The sequence below is a fragment of the Brachyistius frenatus genome, unplaced genomic scaffold, assembly GCF_029030835.1.
Source record: "Brachyistius frenatus isolate BFR_SWC_R1_liver_20210118 unplaced genomic scaffold, ASM2903083v1 Contig_29, whole genome shotgun sequence".
In the NCBI taxonomy this organism is placed as follows: Eukaryota; Metazoa; Chordata; class Actinopteri; family Embiotocidae; genus Brachyistius; species Brachyistius frenatus.
In genome coordinates, this window is record NW_027210628.1 from 28,428 (window position 1) to 42,500 (window position 14,073).

At 44.3% G+C, this 14,073-nt stretch overlaps 1 protein-coding gene across 3 annotated transcripts in view; it reads right to left on the reverse strand.

The window, feature by feature from the left end:
* Positions 1-2,109: 2,109 nt before the first annotated feature.
* The window catches only part of tle5 (TLE family member 5, transcriptional modulator), a 41,221-nt gene continuing 29,257 nt past the window's right edge, over positions 2,110-14,073 (reverse strand). Inside the window, exons 5-7 of one of the 3 annotated variants that reach the window (XM_069698964.1) lie at positions 9,050-9,112; positions 8,052-8,126; positions 2,110-6,120 (exon numbers count right to left, since the gene is read on the reverse strand). In XM_069698964.1, coding sequence (XP_069555065.1) covers positions 5,896-6,120; positions 8,052-8,126; positions 9,050-9,112 — 363 coding nt within the window. In that variant the 3' untranslated portion in view covers positions 2,110-5,895. Of the gene's footprint in view, positions 6,124-8,051; positions 8,127-9,049; positions 9,113-14,073 lie in introns of all 3 variants that reach the window. The other 2 variants (XM_069698963.1, XM_069698965.1) reach the window with 2 other exon arrangements.

A 14,073-nucleotide genomic window follows, 5' to 3' on the forward strand; every position in this document is an offset into this window, starting at 1 on the left:
TGATAAACCAGACCAGATCCAGGCATGCCGGTGTTTTGTGAGTCTGGCCCACAGCCTCTGATCCTGTGCAACCTGTAACTCAATGCGTTGTTCTCACAGAAGGGATCTGGTTTTAATCAGTCTCTCTTAATAGTGGTAAAAGAAACCGTGCTGTGAATCTGTTTAAATGATTCTGCATGTTTTAACAACAACAACAAAAAAAAGCCTTTTCTGTTACTTCATGAAGTTTACTTAAAGGCAAAAGTTAAAGTTAGAGTCAATTATTTTACTTTAAAGTCAGCATGGACGAGAAGTCCTTGAAGTGTTCAGAAAAACTGAAATTTGAACATTTTATCTGCGGAGTGTGACTCAATCGATATCTGCAGGACAGCTATTGAATGGACCATGACGTGACTGATTCTTTTTTTAATTATTATTCATATTTTGAATGTTAAAATCATTGTTCTGCCTTCCAGGTGCATTTTGTTTTCCAGTCACTTTCAGAAGCTACAAAAAAAAAAAAAGTCTTAAGCATCAGGAAGCATCTTAAGTCATGTGCAGAACATGTTTTTCAAATTCGTGTGCCTTCCTCCGTCTACAACCATGGAGTACAGGTTCCTACAATTACTCGCGTTGTGGAAGTGTTATTTCGACCTGGCATCGTTGTCTCAGATCCAACACAGTTGTTCTGCACTTACCGGAAACGAAAACGACAACACTTGAACGCATCACCTGCCAAAATATTTGCCGGCTTTGTTTGCTTACTTTATTTAAATAAAGTTGTTGTCGTGCCTTCTAGACATGGTTTCTTTTTGACAGCAGTTTACTGATTTTTAAAAAAAAATATTTGTTTAAAATTATTATTATTAATTAGACGTGCACGACTCGAATTAGTGTGCAGTATTTCCGTTTGCTTCAACGACAGCAGTTTCTTCAGCAGCCAGGAGTTTGAGTGGCTCGGTGGCCCCGCCCCCTCTGCTTCGTAATCAAGATGGCGACCGGTGAGGATGAAAAAGTGTCTTGTGTGCACCTACGCACTCACAATAGCAGAAAGGCTATTAACAAAAAACATACATGTTGTTGTTTTTTTTCGTTCTCATTTTTCAGGAATGTACACAAGAGCCTTCAGACTTGTTTTTTATGCACAGAAAGGATTCATTTCTCTCAAATTTTGTTAAGACTTTTGTTACACTTGCCGATTGGAGGGATTATTTTTGGCAAAGAGGAAAGATTTTAATTAATCGGTGAACAAAATTTGTGAGAAATAAATGTTTTATGTAGCCTACAAAAAAAATAAAATAATTGTTTGATCGTTTACTTCAACTCATGAACTGGGAGTGAAAACAAAAGTGTTGTTTTCATATTTTTGCTGCGTGTGAATGGATAATTTGGACCCCGCCGGTGTGCTGGAGCCTGATGAGGCTACAGAGGGGATTCTTTTTGTAATTATTTTTAAACTTGTACATTGCAAATTAGCTGCCAAAAGATGCCAATCATGAGATTGGTCGGAAACTACAAAGCGGAGCAAACCCTACGATAAAAATGTTGTTTTTTTTTTGTTTGTTTTTTAACACGGACAGTGTGATTGGTGTTCTGATATATGTAAAAGAAAAAAAAAAAGACTAAATACCCTTAAAATATCCGTAAGAGTGCAGTAATCATGAGGGGAAAATAAAATGCTTGCACATGAGGCTGAGAATCATTGACTGTGCGGGATAACCTACCTCAGCCAAGTTTCAATCCGCAAGACGATGTTCATACTTTGGGACGAACAGGAGCCGATGCCTGAAATGCAGGACATTAAACCAAATTTATTTGCTCTGCTTTGGAAAAACATCCAGATAATGAGTTCAAAACATGCAAAACCGTTGGTGCTCATACTTTAATCGGGGCCTCCTGCTTCGACAATTGCCCCAATAAACGTCCTCTTACTGCCAGCAGTAACCGGAGTGACTTAAAACACAAGTACAGGTGTGTCCTAGTTAAAAGTGGAATATAAATGCCGTTACTGGAATCGAATGTTATTAGTTACTCACACAGTAACAGTCACAGCAAAAGCTTTGGAAGCTTTCCATCCCCCAGTTCGTAGCTCGTTAAATTAAAACCAAGTCAAAGAAGAGCGGAAAAGTGTTCATGATTTGATTGACTTTATTTGTAAGGCACCAGAAGTCCTTCCTTACTGCAGAACATTTCATATTATTCATAGTAAATGTTTGTTGTACTTTTTTTTTTATACTTTCTTTTTTTCGTTTTGTTTGTTTGTTTGTTTAAATGAAGCTATGATTTCTGACACAAAACTTTTTTTTTTTTGCCAAAGTACACACTTTTAGGTTTTACATTATACACAAAATAAGTATTTAAAAAAAGACCTTTACAAAGCTCAAAACGCTTACAATGCTTCACGCTATGAGGGCAAAGAGTCGGGGAGGCGGGATGCGGCGCGGGAGTAAAGGGGAAGTGGACGTAGAGGGGGACGGGGACGTAAAGGGGACGGGGACGGGGGGAGGAAGAGAGAGGGTCAGAGAAGAGGAGGAAAGGGCCAAAAGTCAACATACTGCAGTTTCCCCCCTGGTGTCACATCGGTTTTGTAACACAATAGCACGAGAATCATCCAGGACAGACAAGAGAAGATGCAGCCATATACACGTAAAGCTTTCTATGTATAACTGTATAAAGAGGTGAGCACCTCCAACTACTTCAACAAATACATAGAATTTCATTTGAACGTTTATAACGTCAGCTTTGTAATTCTCCCTCTAGTTCATACCGATTAATATTTAAAAACAAAGAAAAGGGGGGAAAAGAAAACAAACAAACCAAGTGCATCGATCACAGAAAAATTTGGATCAAACATTCTTTTAAAAAAAAGAAAAGAAAGAAAGAAGGTCTCCACTAGAAAGAAATCAATTGGGAGTTCCCCTCGCAGACATGCATTGATGTGTGTGTCTGTTTTGCTTTGACTACGGGTTCTGCATATCACTACGACGAGTACGGTATGTAGCTAGATACATACGGTATGTGGCTAGATGGGAGGACGACGTGCTGCGAGTCTCAATTCACAAGCAGAGCAGCATGTTCGCTTTTAGTTGGGAGTAAGACCAGCGACGCATTTCATCTGGTTTGTCATCGACAACCGGACCTGTACAAGTGTTCGCACACACCTTGTTTTCGTATTCACATACATACACAACAACGGGCGTCATTGAAGGAGGCGTCCAGTCGAGGCCTGTTCACCATCTGAACGTTGAGAACATGGGAGGCTTATATTCGGAAAGAATCCCTCATGTAAACGGGGAAACCTGCACGTGGATCTGCCATTTCGTGAGCGCGTCCCGAAGTTACTTCGGCAGCAAAACGTGCCGCGTCACCACGCCGGAGGGAGACCGGTGTGAGTCGGGTGTTTGGTTTTCAAAATGAACGGTGGGTGTGTGTTTCCGGATTGAAATGGCCGCGGGGTGACTAAAACCCACGTTTTTACACAGGCGGTCTTCAAACTGACCGATTGACACGCACCAACACCGAAACTCGCAGCCGATCAAATGTTGCTCCCTGCTCTGATCACCGAGGCGGTTTTTATCTGGAAATGTACTCAAAAAGATTCTAAAAGCAGAAGTGGGACCCATTTTAGAAAGCGGACGTTTAATGGCGGCTTCAGCTGACCTGTTGAAGCCACTGAGCACCTTTAGTCCAAACACACAGATTCCACTTGTGTTGCCTGATTAGAGCTCCTGTCAGGAGGTGGAGGTCTCCTCTATCGCTCTTGTTGGTTTTGTTGCACTTCATGTTCCTGTTTGAGAAATGTTGTTTGAATTTTTCTGAAAGCTCCAATTAATCCTAAAACTAAATAAACACTTGTGTCTTACTATCAAGTCCAAGACTCGATCTGATATTCGGCAGTTGCTGCCCCCGAAGGCGTTTTTAACATTTTGGCGTGAGAAAAGATGATTAGTTGCTGACCCAAATAGTCGCGGATTAATTTCCTGTTGTGCAGTATATACTTCCACCCAACATGCACCAGACGAGAGGTCCGACCTGACAACAGCTGTGTGAGCGTGCAGGACAACAGGAGAGTTGCCGTTTCCACCGTTGTTGTTTCAGCTGCGGAATCAACTTGTGCTTCACCCGTGTGATTTACATGAACATACCTTTGTTCAGGTTTCCCATTCAGTGTTGCATGTAGGTGTTAAGTAACCTGTACGATGTGGTATGAATCGGATACGTGCCGGATCTGTGTGACACAGTGAATGGTAATGTACGGTATTAAGTGTGAATGTACAGAGTGACGGTGTGATTGTTTTATGCTGGGACAGAGCTGCTCGGTAAAAACAGACCAGTTAAGAGACCAAAATAGACCAAAGCAGAGCATTTCTCAAGAACAGGGTGACGGCAGGGACCGGGGACTGACCGCATGCAGGGGTTAACGTCACCGGTCTAGTCTGTATATTAAGTTTGTACACTCAAGAGGGGATAAATAAGCCGTTCCCCTCGTGACACGGCCTGTACTCCGTTATCGCCTCGTCCTTGTTTTTGCTGCGGCCTGAACCGAGCAAGGAGGATTCTTCAAAGACACACGCTGCCCTCTGCTGTCAAGCACACAACATTCACACTCTCTCCCCTAAGTGTCTGCTCTAATATTAGTGCACATTAAAGATGAAAGAGGTGGTGGGAGGGTGCAGGCTATTGTGCTGCCTCGGCTCTCTTTAACTACTGATGGAAATGTTGCCTTTCGGTAAAAGGTGCTGGGTGGATTTGCGGGGTCAGGCCAGGATCGTGAGTCGGGGGGTGGGGGGGGGGGATTACTGACAAAGGTGAGTTTGTTATCTACTCTGACAGCTCTTGGCGTGAAGTTTGCTCTAAGAAGGTGCTTTTACTTTCTCCATAAAACTTTGGGATTATTCACAAAATCTCTCGTTTGTCAACTGGAGATCTTCTCATTACAATGATTCTGCTCTGAGGGCAGAGGTGTTTGGTTAGGACATGAAGGTAGCTTCAGGGGATGTGAAGGTAGCTTCAGGGGACGTGAAGGTAGCTTCAGGGGACGTGAAGGTAGCTTCAGGGGACGTGAAGGTAGCTTCAGGGGATGTGAAGGTAGCTTCAGGGGATGTGAAGGTAGCTTCTGGGGACGTGAAGGTAGCTTCAGGGACATTTCTGTCTTTCATCGGGTACTATTTAAAGATTTCTCTCATCTAACAATCCACCATTTAGACTCACAGCCCACTTTTAGCTTGGAATGAATGCATGCAGTCGGAAATGCCATGAAATATCAACACAGCTGATCTCTGCGAGACCTTTATCTTAGGAAAATGAAGTCTGTAGGAATCCTGTGTTGTGTCTGACAAGTTGTACGAGCTTGCCAAAAAGAATCCCCGCGTTTTAACACCTACAGAGCGGTGCAGTCAGTCTCACAGATCAGTTCTGCCTAACAAGGACCTGCGTAGAACAGAGGCAAGAGGTTGGGGGAGAGTGGGAGTGAGAGAGGGAGGCATGGAGAAAGAAAGAAAAAAAAAAGCCTGAAACTAAACAGGAATAAGAAATGAGACACCGAGCAACAGGAAGGCAGGAAGGTACAGAAATAGAAAGTTGTCCCGATTCAAAAAAAAAAAAAAAAAAATGAAGCTTAATCAGATCCAAGAAAACATATTGTGTTTGAAGAAAAGACAGGAAATACAGAAGAGGGAGATGGTCTCATGGTGATAAAAAAAACAACAACAACCAACAACCCAAGAATGGTTAATATGAAGAGGTGCCAAAGCTCTCCCCCGATGATGGGACTGATTAGGGGTCTGAAGCTGGGGTTGAAGCCCGTGTTAGGTAAGGTCAAAGAGAGGGAGACCAGGGGAGAGGCTGTAGGCCAAGGAGACTCGGATCTGGGAATTCAGGTCTCTGGACAAAAACAGAGCTGAATGGGGACGCCGTCTAATCGGACTTGTCTCCGTCCTCCTCGCGGTGGCTGTCGACGCCGTCACGTGACGCTTTCTCCTCCTTGGCCAGCTGGGCTTGGGAGGCCAGCAGGGAAGAGAGGGAGAAGAGACCGGAGGAGGTGGTGACGGCGGGGAGGGTCGGCTGGCTCAGGCCCAGCGGCAGGGGGGTCATGGGCAGGGCCAGGCCCTGGAGCTGAGACAGCTGGTGAGCCTGGAGCTGCTGCTGCATGGAAGACAACCACACACAGCTTAAACACAGCAGGGTAGATCCAGCACACAAATCACTGCAAAACACTGGAGGAAAGGCAAAAGCTGCAACGCACTGACCTATTATAAATCGCAAGTTATGTTTAATGTATAACCCGAGGCACAGCGCTAATAGTTTAGGCACAACAGGGTATATGGAGCGCACATATCATTGCTAAAATACATGCCCAGTTGGAGATGGAAAAGTCTGCAGCACACATAACTTATTCATAATAGATACAATTTTCAATATACTGTATATAACCACAAGAAACCAAGTGCAGGGGGGGAGCATGGAGCAAAATAGAAACTAGGTCTCGCGGAGGACAGACCTGGTCCAAAATAAACCAGAAAAATATACATAAAAAATACCATGGAGACACAAATGCATTTCAATTTAATATGCAGGAAGACAAATTGTTCCTGCCAAGTGCGTGCATTTGCAGCCCTCCCTGTTGTACACACACTCACCATGATGACACATCAGTGGGCTGATTTTTATGACAGTACTGACTGACTTCTCATAAACAGTATCTAACGGCCCCAGCTCACTCCTGCTACACCTACAGCGTACTTTATGTGCAGAACCAAAATTCAAAGGCTCTATTTCCTCCAGTTATACATGATGTGAGCACCTAGTGAAAGACAATATCAGAGAGTTCAAGCTCTAAACAAAGACCCATGCAGAGCGGTACCCTCTGTATCTAAAGCAGCGGGCATGAAGACGAAAGCAAGGCACCTCTGTGAACCCGGCATCACAGTGACGGTGGAGCCGGGCTCGCTAACACAGGGCTGATAATGATGAAGTGTAACGGCTAACATTAAAGCCACGGATATAAAGGATTGCGACGAGCTGGATAATGCCCGATCTGTATTGATTCAGTATTTCAGCTAGCGTGCTAATCCTACTGATCTATAATTGTTCCAATGTAATGGATGGCAGAGGGTATCATTGGACTCATCCCGTAGATAGGATTATAGCACAGTAATTAAAAAAAACAAACAAAGACATTTTAAAGAGGCAGTACACTGATTTTACACATTAAAAAAAACAAAAAACTATACGCATCATGAATACAAGTCAGTCTGGGAAAACAGGTTCTGAAAAACAAAATATACCTGATGATGTCATAATGAAATCATTAGTTTCATCTCAATTTAGGCCGAGACTACTAATCAAACAGAGAACGTGCACAAAAAGTACTGAAGGCATGGAATAAGAAAGATGTGGGCATTTACCAGGCAAAGAGGGTCTAATGGAAGACCGTATTAAATTAGATTATTGAAAACGTAGAATCCAATATTTTTGGAACATAAACCAATACTAGAAACTATAAATTATAATAGTCCAACCTTTGCTGCATCAATTCTAACATTTGTTTTTTCTAAATCTGGCCTTCTCAGGTCTCCCAACTTTCTACTGCAATTGTCTGGACAAGCACATCTGGCCTTCTTCTTGTCCTTTCATTTATAAACAAGACTTAAATTACAAATGTTTGCTTTGCTGGCATTTATTATCAGACCGTTGTATTAGATTTCATTGATGCTGGTCACTAAATGTTTGTATTTTCTAATGATTTATGTTTACTGGCCATTTTAAAATTGACTAATTATACAATACCTTTTTTTTTAAATAAATTTTATATATATATATATATTCAATTGTTCATGAAAACAGACTGAAGGAGGAAGCCTGTGGTTTAGGATCTCTCCATTGGCCCATGCTACTAAGTGCACAAAAGCAGAGGAAAAATCATGTGATGACACACCAGGTTTAGCCAGTAAGTAAAGGTCATAAAAAACAAACAAAAAAAACAATAGAAGAAAACTGCAAAAGCACAGTAATTGCACTTTTCTAGCCATCATCAGACCCTTGGGCAGGGCTGCAAGGCTGGAACATCGCACCCTTATGATGGAGTTCATCTCTGGAGGGGTGACCTGCTTGGCCCTCTCTATGGCTGCCAGGACCTGCTGCTGGTGCTGGAGACGGGTGAGGGAGGGGAGGGAAGGAGAGGAGGGGAGGGGGAAAAGGGGAGGGGGGCAAAGTGAGAGAGACAATAAAAGCCAGACAGAAACAAGGGGTGGAGAGTTTAGGGGGGAGAGAGGTGGAGAGGTTAGATCAATATCAATAGTCCCAACAGAGACCTGACAACCCTCGCTGGTGATGCACCTCCCCCTCTGTCCATTTAGCTATTCATCCAGTCATATATATAAATATATATATATTCTATATTCTCACACGCACACGCACACACACACACACACACACGCGCACACACACACACACACACACACACACACACAAAAGCCTTGTGTGACACCGGTGAATGGATGGCCGGCTGGCGTGCTGTAATGGGTGAAGGTCGACCCCCTGGTGCGCAGATAAGAGCATGGCTTATCTGAATCACACAACCATTTATTACACTGACACACAAACACACACGTGTATGAAGAAAAGGGGAGCGTGAAGGGGGTGAGGAGGAGAAGGAGGAGACGGAGGAGTTAGAGCAGGGAGGGATCGAGGCGAGGAGAGGAGAGGAGCGGAAGAGGAGGTCAAGAAGGGAGGGGGAAGGGGAAACTGTGATGAAGGGACAGATTGAATATGGCAGAGGAGAATCAAGGTGGGGGGGCGGGGTGAAAGTGAAAGGGAGGTGGGAAGGAACACAGGATGTGAGTGATGATGAATGACGGGAGGAGAGAAGAGGGATGCTGAGCGAGGGGTCACGGAGGTGGAGAGGTAATGAGGCGGGAATGAGGATGATCTCATTCCAGGATGTAAGGAATAGTGCGCAGGGTCAGAGGGTTAGTGACGTCTTTGTGTCAGTGTGTGTGTGTGTGTGTGTGTGTGTGTGTGTGTGTGTGTGTGTGTGTGTGTGTGTGTGTGTGTGTGTGCGCGTACTCACCTCCTGAGACAGGTAGGGGAGGACTTGAGCGCAGATCCCGTTCAATCTCTTGACTATCTCGGCCTGTGGGAGGAGAGTTATTTCGTTAAAAGACAAGCGTGATCTTTTTTTCTTTGCTTTTGTCAACAAATCCTATTCAAAACAATGTGTTTAGTCTCGTCTTGTCCTGTCCAGCCTGCCTGGATCATTCCCTTTAAAAAAAAAAAAAAAGAAAAAAAAAAAAGGTCCAAAATATATTTTTATAAAAAAAGAAGACAAAAAAAGAAAAGAAAAAAAGAAGAAGCTACTTTATCATTTTTCAGAAATTTGCACATAAACAAGAGTAAATATCATCTGTTGGGAACTGCGGTATTTGCAGATGATTACACATTTACACTCCGAGTGTTTACAGCAGCAGGACGGTTCATGTATGAGGGACTCAAAAAGACACGACATGATGATTTGCGCATGTTTGTTCATCATAGTGGAGAAATATGTCATCCAGTGCGGCCGTGTTGCTCATTGAAGTGTTTTTCGAGCTCCCGCACATTCTTATGGCGCGGTCTGGCCAGCGTTACCGGGCGAGGTGAGAGCTGCTGAAAGCAGAGGAAAAGCGAGCACGGCAAGTGACTCGACGACAACGGCAGCAACAGCAGCAGCAGCAGCGCCGCGCGAATTATGGAAATTACACCGCGTTTTATAAACAAACTACATTTGCCAAACATGCCGTCTCTAAAACTGGAATTCAGAGGGCGTTGCCGTTAAATCACACAAACGTGTCTTTCGCTGTTCCACGCGGAGATGAACGCGAAGCACATTTCAGTCCGGTTGCGTCATCCGTCCGCCCACACAGGTGTTTTGAGTTAAGGTGCGTGATTAGACCTTCTCATGGCCGCCCGGACGTGCAGAAGCTGGAAGCGAAAGACAGCTCAGCTCAGCTCAGCTCAGCGTTCCGGTTACAAACGCTGCACATCGTAGCCGGTCGCGGTATTTTCAAAGACCATGTTTCAACACGGTACGAAAAGCGCCGGTGTAAATGACCACGTTTGCCCCAAATCAAAAGCAGCTTCTTGAGTTTCAGGGACCTGCTGTAGTTCGTGCTGGTTTACAGCAGGAAATGAACTAAATTACTTTTCCATTCTTTCAGCAAGTTGGTTGTTATTTGTTTTTTTCTCAGCTGTAGCTTTGTCAAATTTTGGAAAAATTCTGACATAGATACGGTAATAATAATGCTGAAAAATGGCATGTTTCTAGTTCAAAAACGTCAAACGTGCTCGGGTGGGAGGGGGGGGGGAACACACCCTCAAAACCCTCCACAATAGGTGCACGCACATCCTCCGCAAACTTTGAGAAATAACTGCAGTGTCCTGACCCGCTTAACTCGTTCCATCAGTAACAACTGTGCTTTTCCTCCAACGACAGGTGCAAATGTCCGAAGTGGAAAAAGGCCCGTTGGGTTACCGTGTCCACTACATACTTTGGTGGCATCATGTATTTACCAGGATGTTGTAGCACCACCTCATTTCACCCTCTGTCTGGTAGAATATTTGAAAACACCCGTGTGTGCAGGGACTTTAAATAGCTTTAGGACAACAAAGGAAGTCCAACACAGAAGAGTTGGACTCTATCAAGTCCTCGGCTGCATTGACAGAACATGTTAGCAGAATCAATTCGTTGTTGGTTTTTGATCTTTTCACGGGCTTTGTTGACGAGGGGAAAAAAACACAGACCATCGTCAGACTTATCCTTAAAACCCTCATTAAATATAAATTGTCATTCAGTGATTCCGACCACGCTCTCATCAGTATGGGAAACATCTGCTATGACCTTCCCAAACTGGGGCAAATATATCTCATCGCACTCGCGCGCGCGCACACACACACGCACACGCACACACACACACACACACACACACACACACACACACACACACACACACACACACACACACACACACACACACACACACACACACACACACACTTGTACTTAATACTCTTTCTCAAAACTCTCGGACGCAATTACACACACAAAGTAACAATTGCCGGTTCACGCACGCACGCACGCACGCACGCACGCACGCACGCACGCACGCACGCACACACACACACACACACACACACACACACACACACGGTTCTCTTCACGTTGTGCACATCCCCTATCTTTCTCACATGCAGGTCTATTATCACATTTGGTTGGTAATCATCCAATCCGTCCAAGATATGCAAAGCAGCAGTAATTGTGTTAGAGCCTAATTCGCGGCGCGATGAGGAGAGAGGGGCCCTCCTAACAGTCATTAGGCATGCAGAGCACAGTTCCCCATCAAGCGATTCACTCCTATCCGCTCATCATTACACATACAATCTCCCTGGCATCTCTAAAATGTCTCTCTAAAATGTCTCTGCGGGACTCGCTCCATGCTAACTATGTCTCTTCCTCTTTCTCAGTGGCCTTTTATTCCGTCTATCTCTTGTTTTTTTTTTTTTTTTTTTTCTAACCCAGCTTCTGTCTCTTCTTTTATCTGTGCTCTCTATCATCTTCTCTTCTGCGTCTCTCCCTCAGATTTTTCTATCTAAATGCTGCTGTCTCTCTCGCGTCTTCGCTTTACATTTTACTCTCCTTCTTTCCAGCTTTGCTCGAGTGCTACCGGAGCACTCATTCACTGACAAAAAGATTATATAGGTGCAAAATAGAACCTATGCAATATAAAAGCAGGCTTGGAGACTCCACTTATACATCCCAGGACAACAGACTGAATTTATTGCTGTTGGAGATTATAAATAAGCTGCAACCTTTGGTCATTTTTAAGATGTAGACTGAAAAGAGAACAAAACAAAAAACCAGAGACAGAAATGTGTTGAAGCTGATTTAAATAGTGTTGCAAGGAAGTGTGGAAGGCAGCCTAAACAAACCTAACATTACACAGACTTCCTCAGGGTGTCCTGGTTTTGTCGCTGCATGAGTCTTGTGGAACTGCTTCCTGCCGGGACAAGGTGTACATGATAGTTTTTTTTATTTTTTTTATCGTGTTTTAAGTATTTAAAAAAAAAGAAAAAAAAAAGAGTCCAAACAGTTGCAGCCTTAAATGCCACAAATGAATCTGAATCACGCGTTCATTGTGCAGGGTTTAAAAAAATCAGACAAGAAGCAATGGAGTTTAATCTAGTCCATTAATTGAAGTACTGTTCTATATCCTTGAACTCGACTGCATTTAAGAGGGCAATACTGTACGTTTTACTGCACTACAGACAACTATAGTGACTACTTTCTATGCAAATTAGCATTAGCAAAAATAGATTAAACTAGCCAACTCCTGGGGAACTCAAGAGAGTGCAGACCCCCGTCAAGGTGCTTTACTTCCCTCTACTGGATTTTAAGATGTGTGGCATTTATTTAGGAGGCCCAAGGCCCTATTTCGCAAAGTTCATCAATGTAAAAAAAATAAAATAATAAAGATTCGTGGATCTCCCCTGTGACTCTGATCCGCTACAAACATTAGCGGGTTCTTCCTTGCTGCACGCCATGCCAAGTTAAGAAAATCTGGCTGGTGGTTTTCTTGTAATCCAGCTGACAAACAAACAAACTGCACTTAAAAAATAACCTTCTTGGTGGAGGTAACAAAACAACAATAATGCTTCATTCAACGTAGTCCGGCTCCATCCACAACTCAACCTCGCTTCTCCTTACTGAGACAAAACAGAGAGTTGCAGAGAGAACAGACAAGAGTGGAGAGGCATTTTTTGAATTGAGTAGGACAGAGTGATCAAGAGGGAGCAATTGAATGTGAGAGTGCCAGAGAGAAAGAAAGAGAGGGAAATAGAGACAGAGGTGGAAAGAGGAGGAGGGAGGAGGGAGGGGGGCGGAGGGAGGAGGGGCAGACAAGGAGGAGGAGGAGGAGAGAGGGGAGACTGGCTCTGCACAATAGGCCTAGACATGAATGCTCCTCGACACTCGTTTCCACACATCCCCTTCAATTTCAACTCTCTAATGGAACTAGCGATTCTCTGCACCCACTCACACTGTGCACAAAGACAGCACACACACACACACACACACACACACACACACACACACACACACACACACACACACACACACACACACACACACACACACACACAGGAGCAAACATGAACAACACACACACACACACACACACACACACACACACACACACACACACACACACACACACACACACACACACACACACACACACACACACACACACACACACACACACACACAGCAAACATGAACAACACACACACACACACACACACACACACACACACACACACACACACACACACACACACACACACACACACACACACACACTCTGAAGAGGGCACGTACACACACCAAAGTTCGTGCTGGCAGGCTTAACCCACACACTGACATTTTTAAAATATTGCAGACAGCCAATACGAAAGTACATGAGCAAATGTATAATATCACGGGCACACAAAAGCCTCCTGGACACACACACTCTGTGTGTGTGTGTGTGTGTGTGTGTGTGTGTGTGTGTGTGTGTGTGTGTGTGTGTGTGTGTGTGTATGTGTTTGCCCACCATGCATCACGGTGACCATCTTGTGCTTCCAACCTCAGTCCTGTGTGGGTGCATATATGTGAGGGTCTTTAAATCATGGGAGCTGCTACTTCTGTATGTGTGTGTGTGCGAGTGTGTGTCCATTTATCAAAGCATACTCGCGTCTTCCAATATGGCTGTCAGTGTGCGCCGTCAATCATGAGACAGTGAGTGTGTGTGCATGTGTGTGTGTGTGTGTTTGTGTGTTTTTGTGTGTGTGGACGGGCAGCGCCAGGCGAGGTCACCGATAAGGGCTGGACTTTTGGAGGCCCATCGCTCTCGCCCTCCTACAGGCTGAGCATAAATTACTCCCCCAGCTTCAGCCACACAAACTGATGTATGGACATCAGTCCCCCCCTTAACCCCCCCCCCCCCCGCCTGAACCAAAGGCTTCTTTGTCTTTTCGTTTTCAAAATACCATCCTGGTTATAGCTGCTGTGTTCCTCACTGA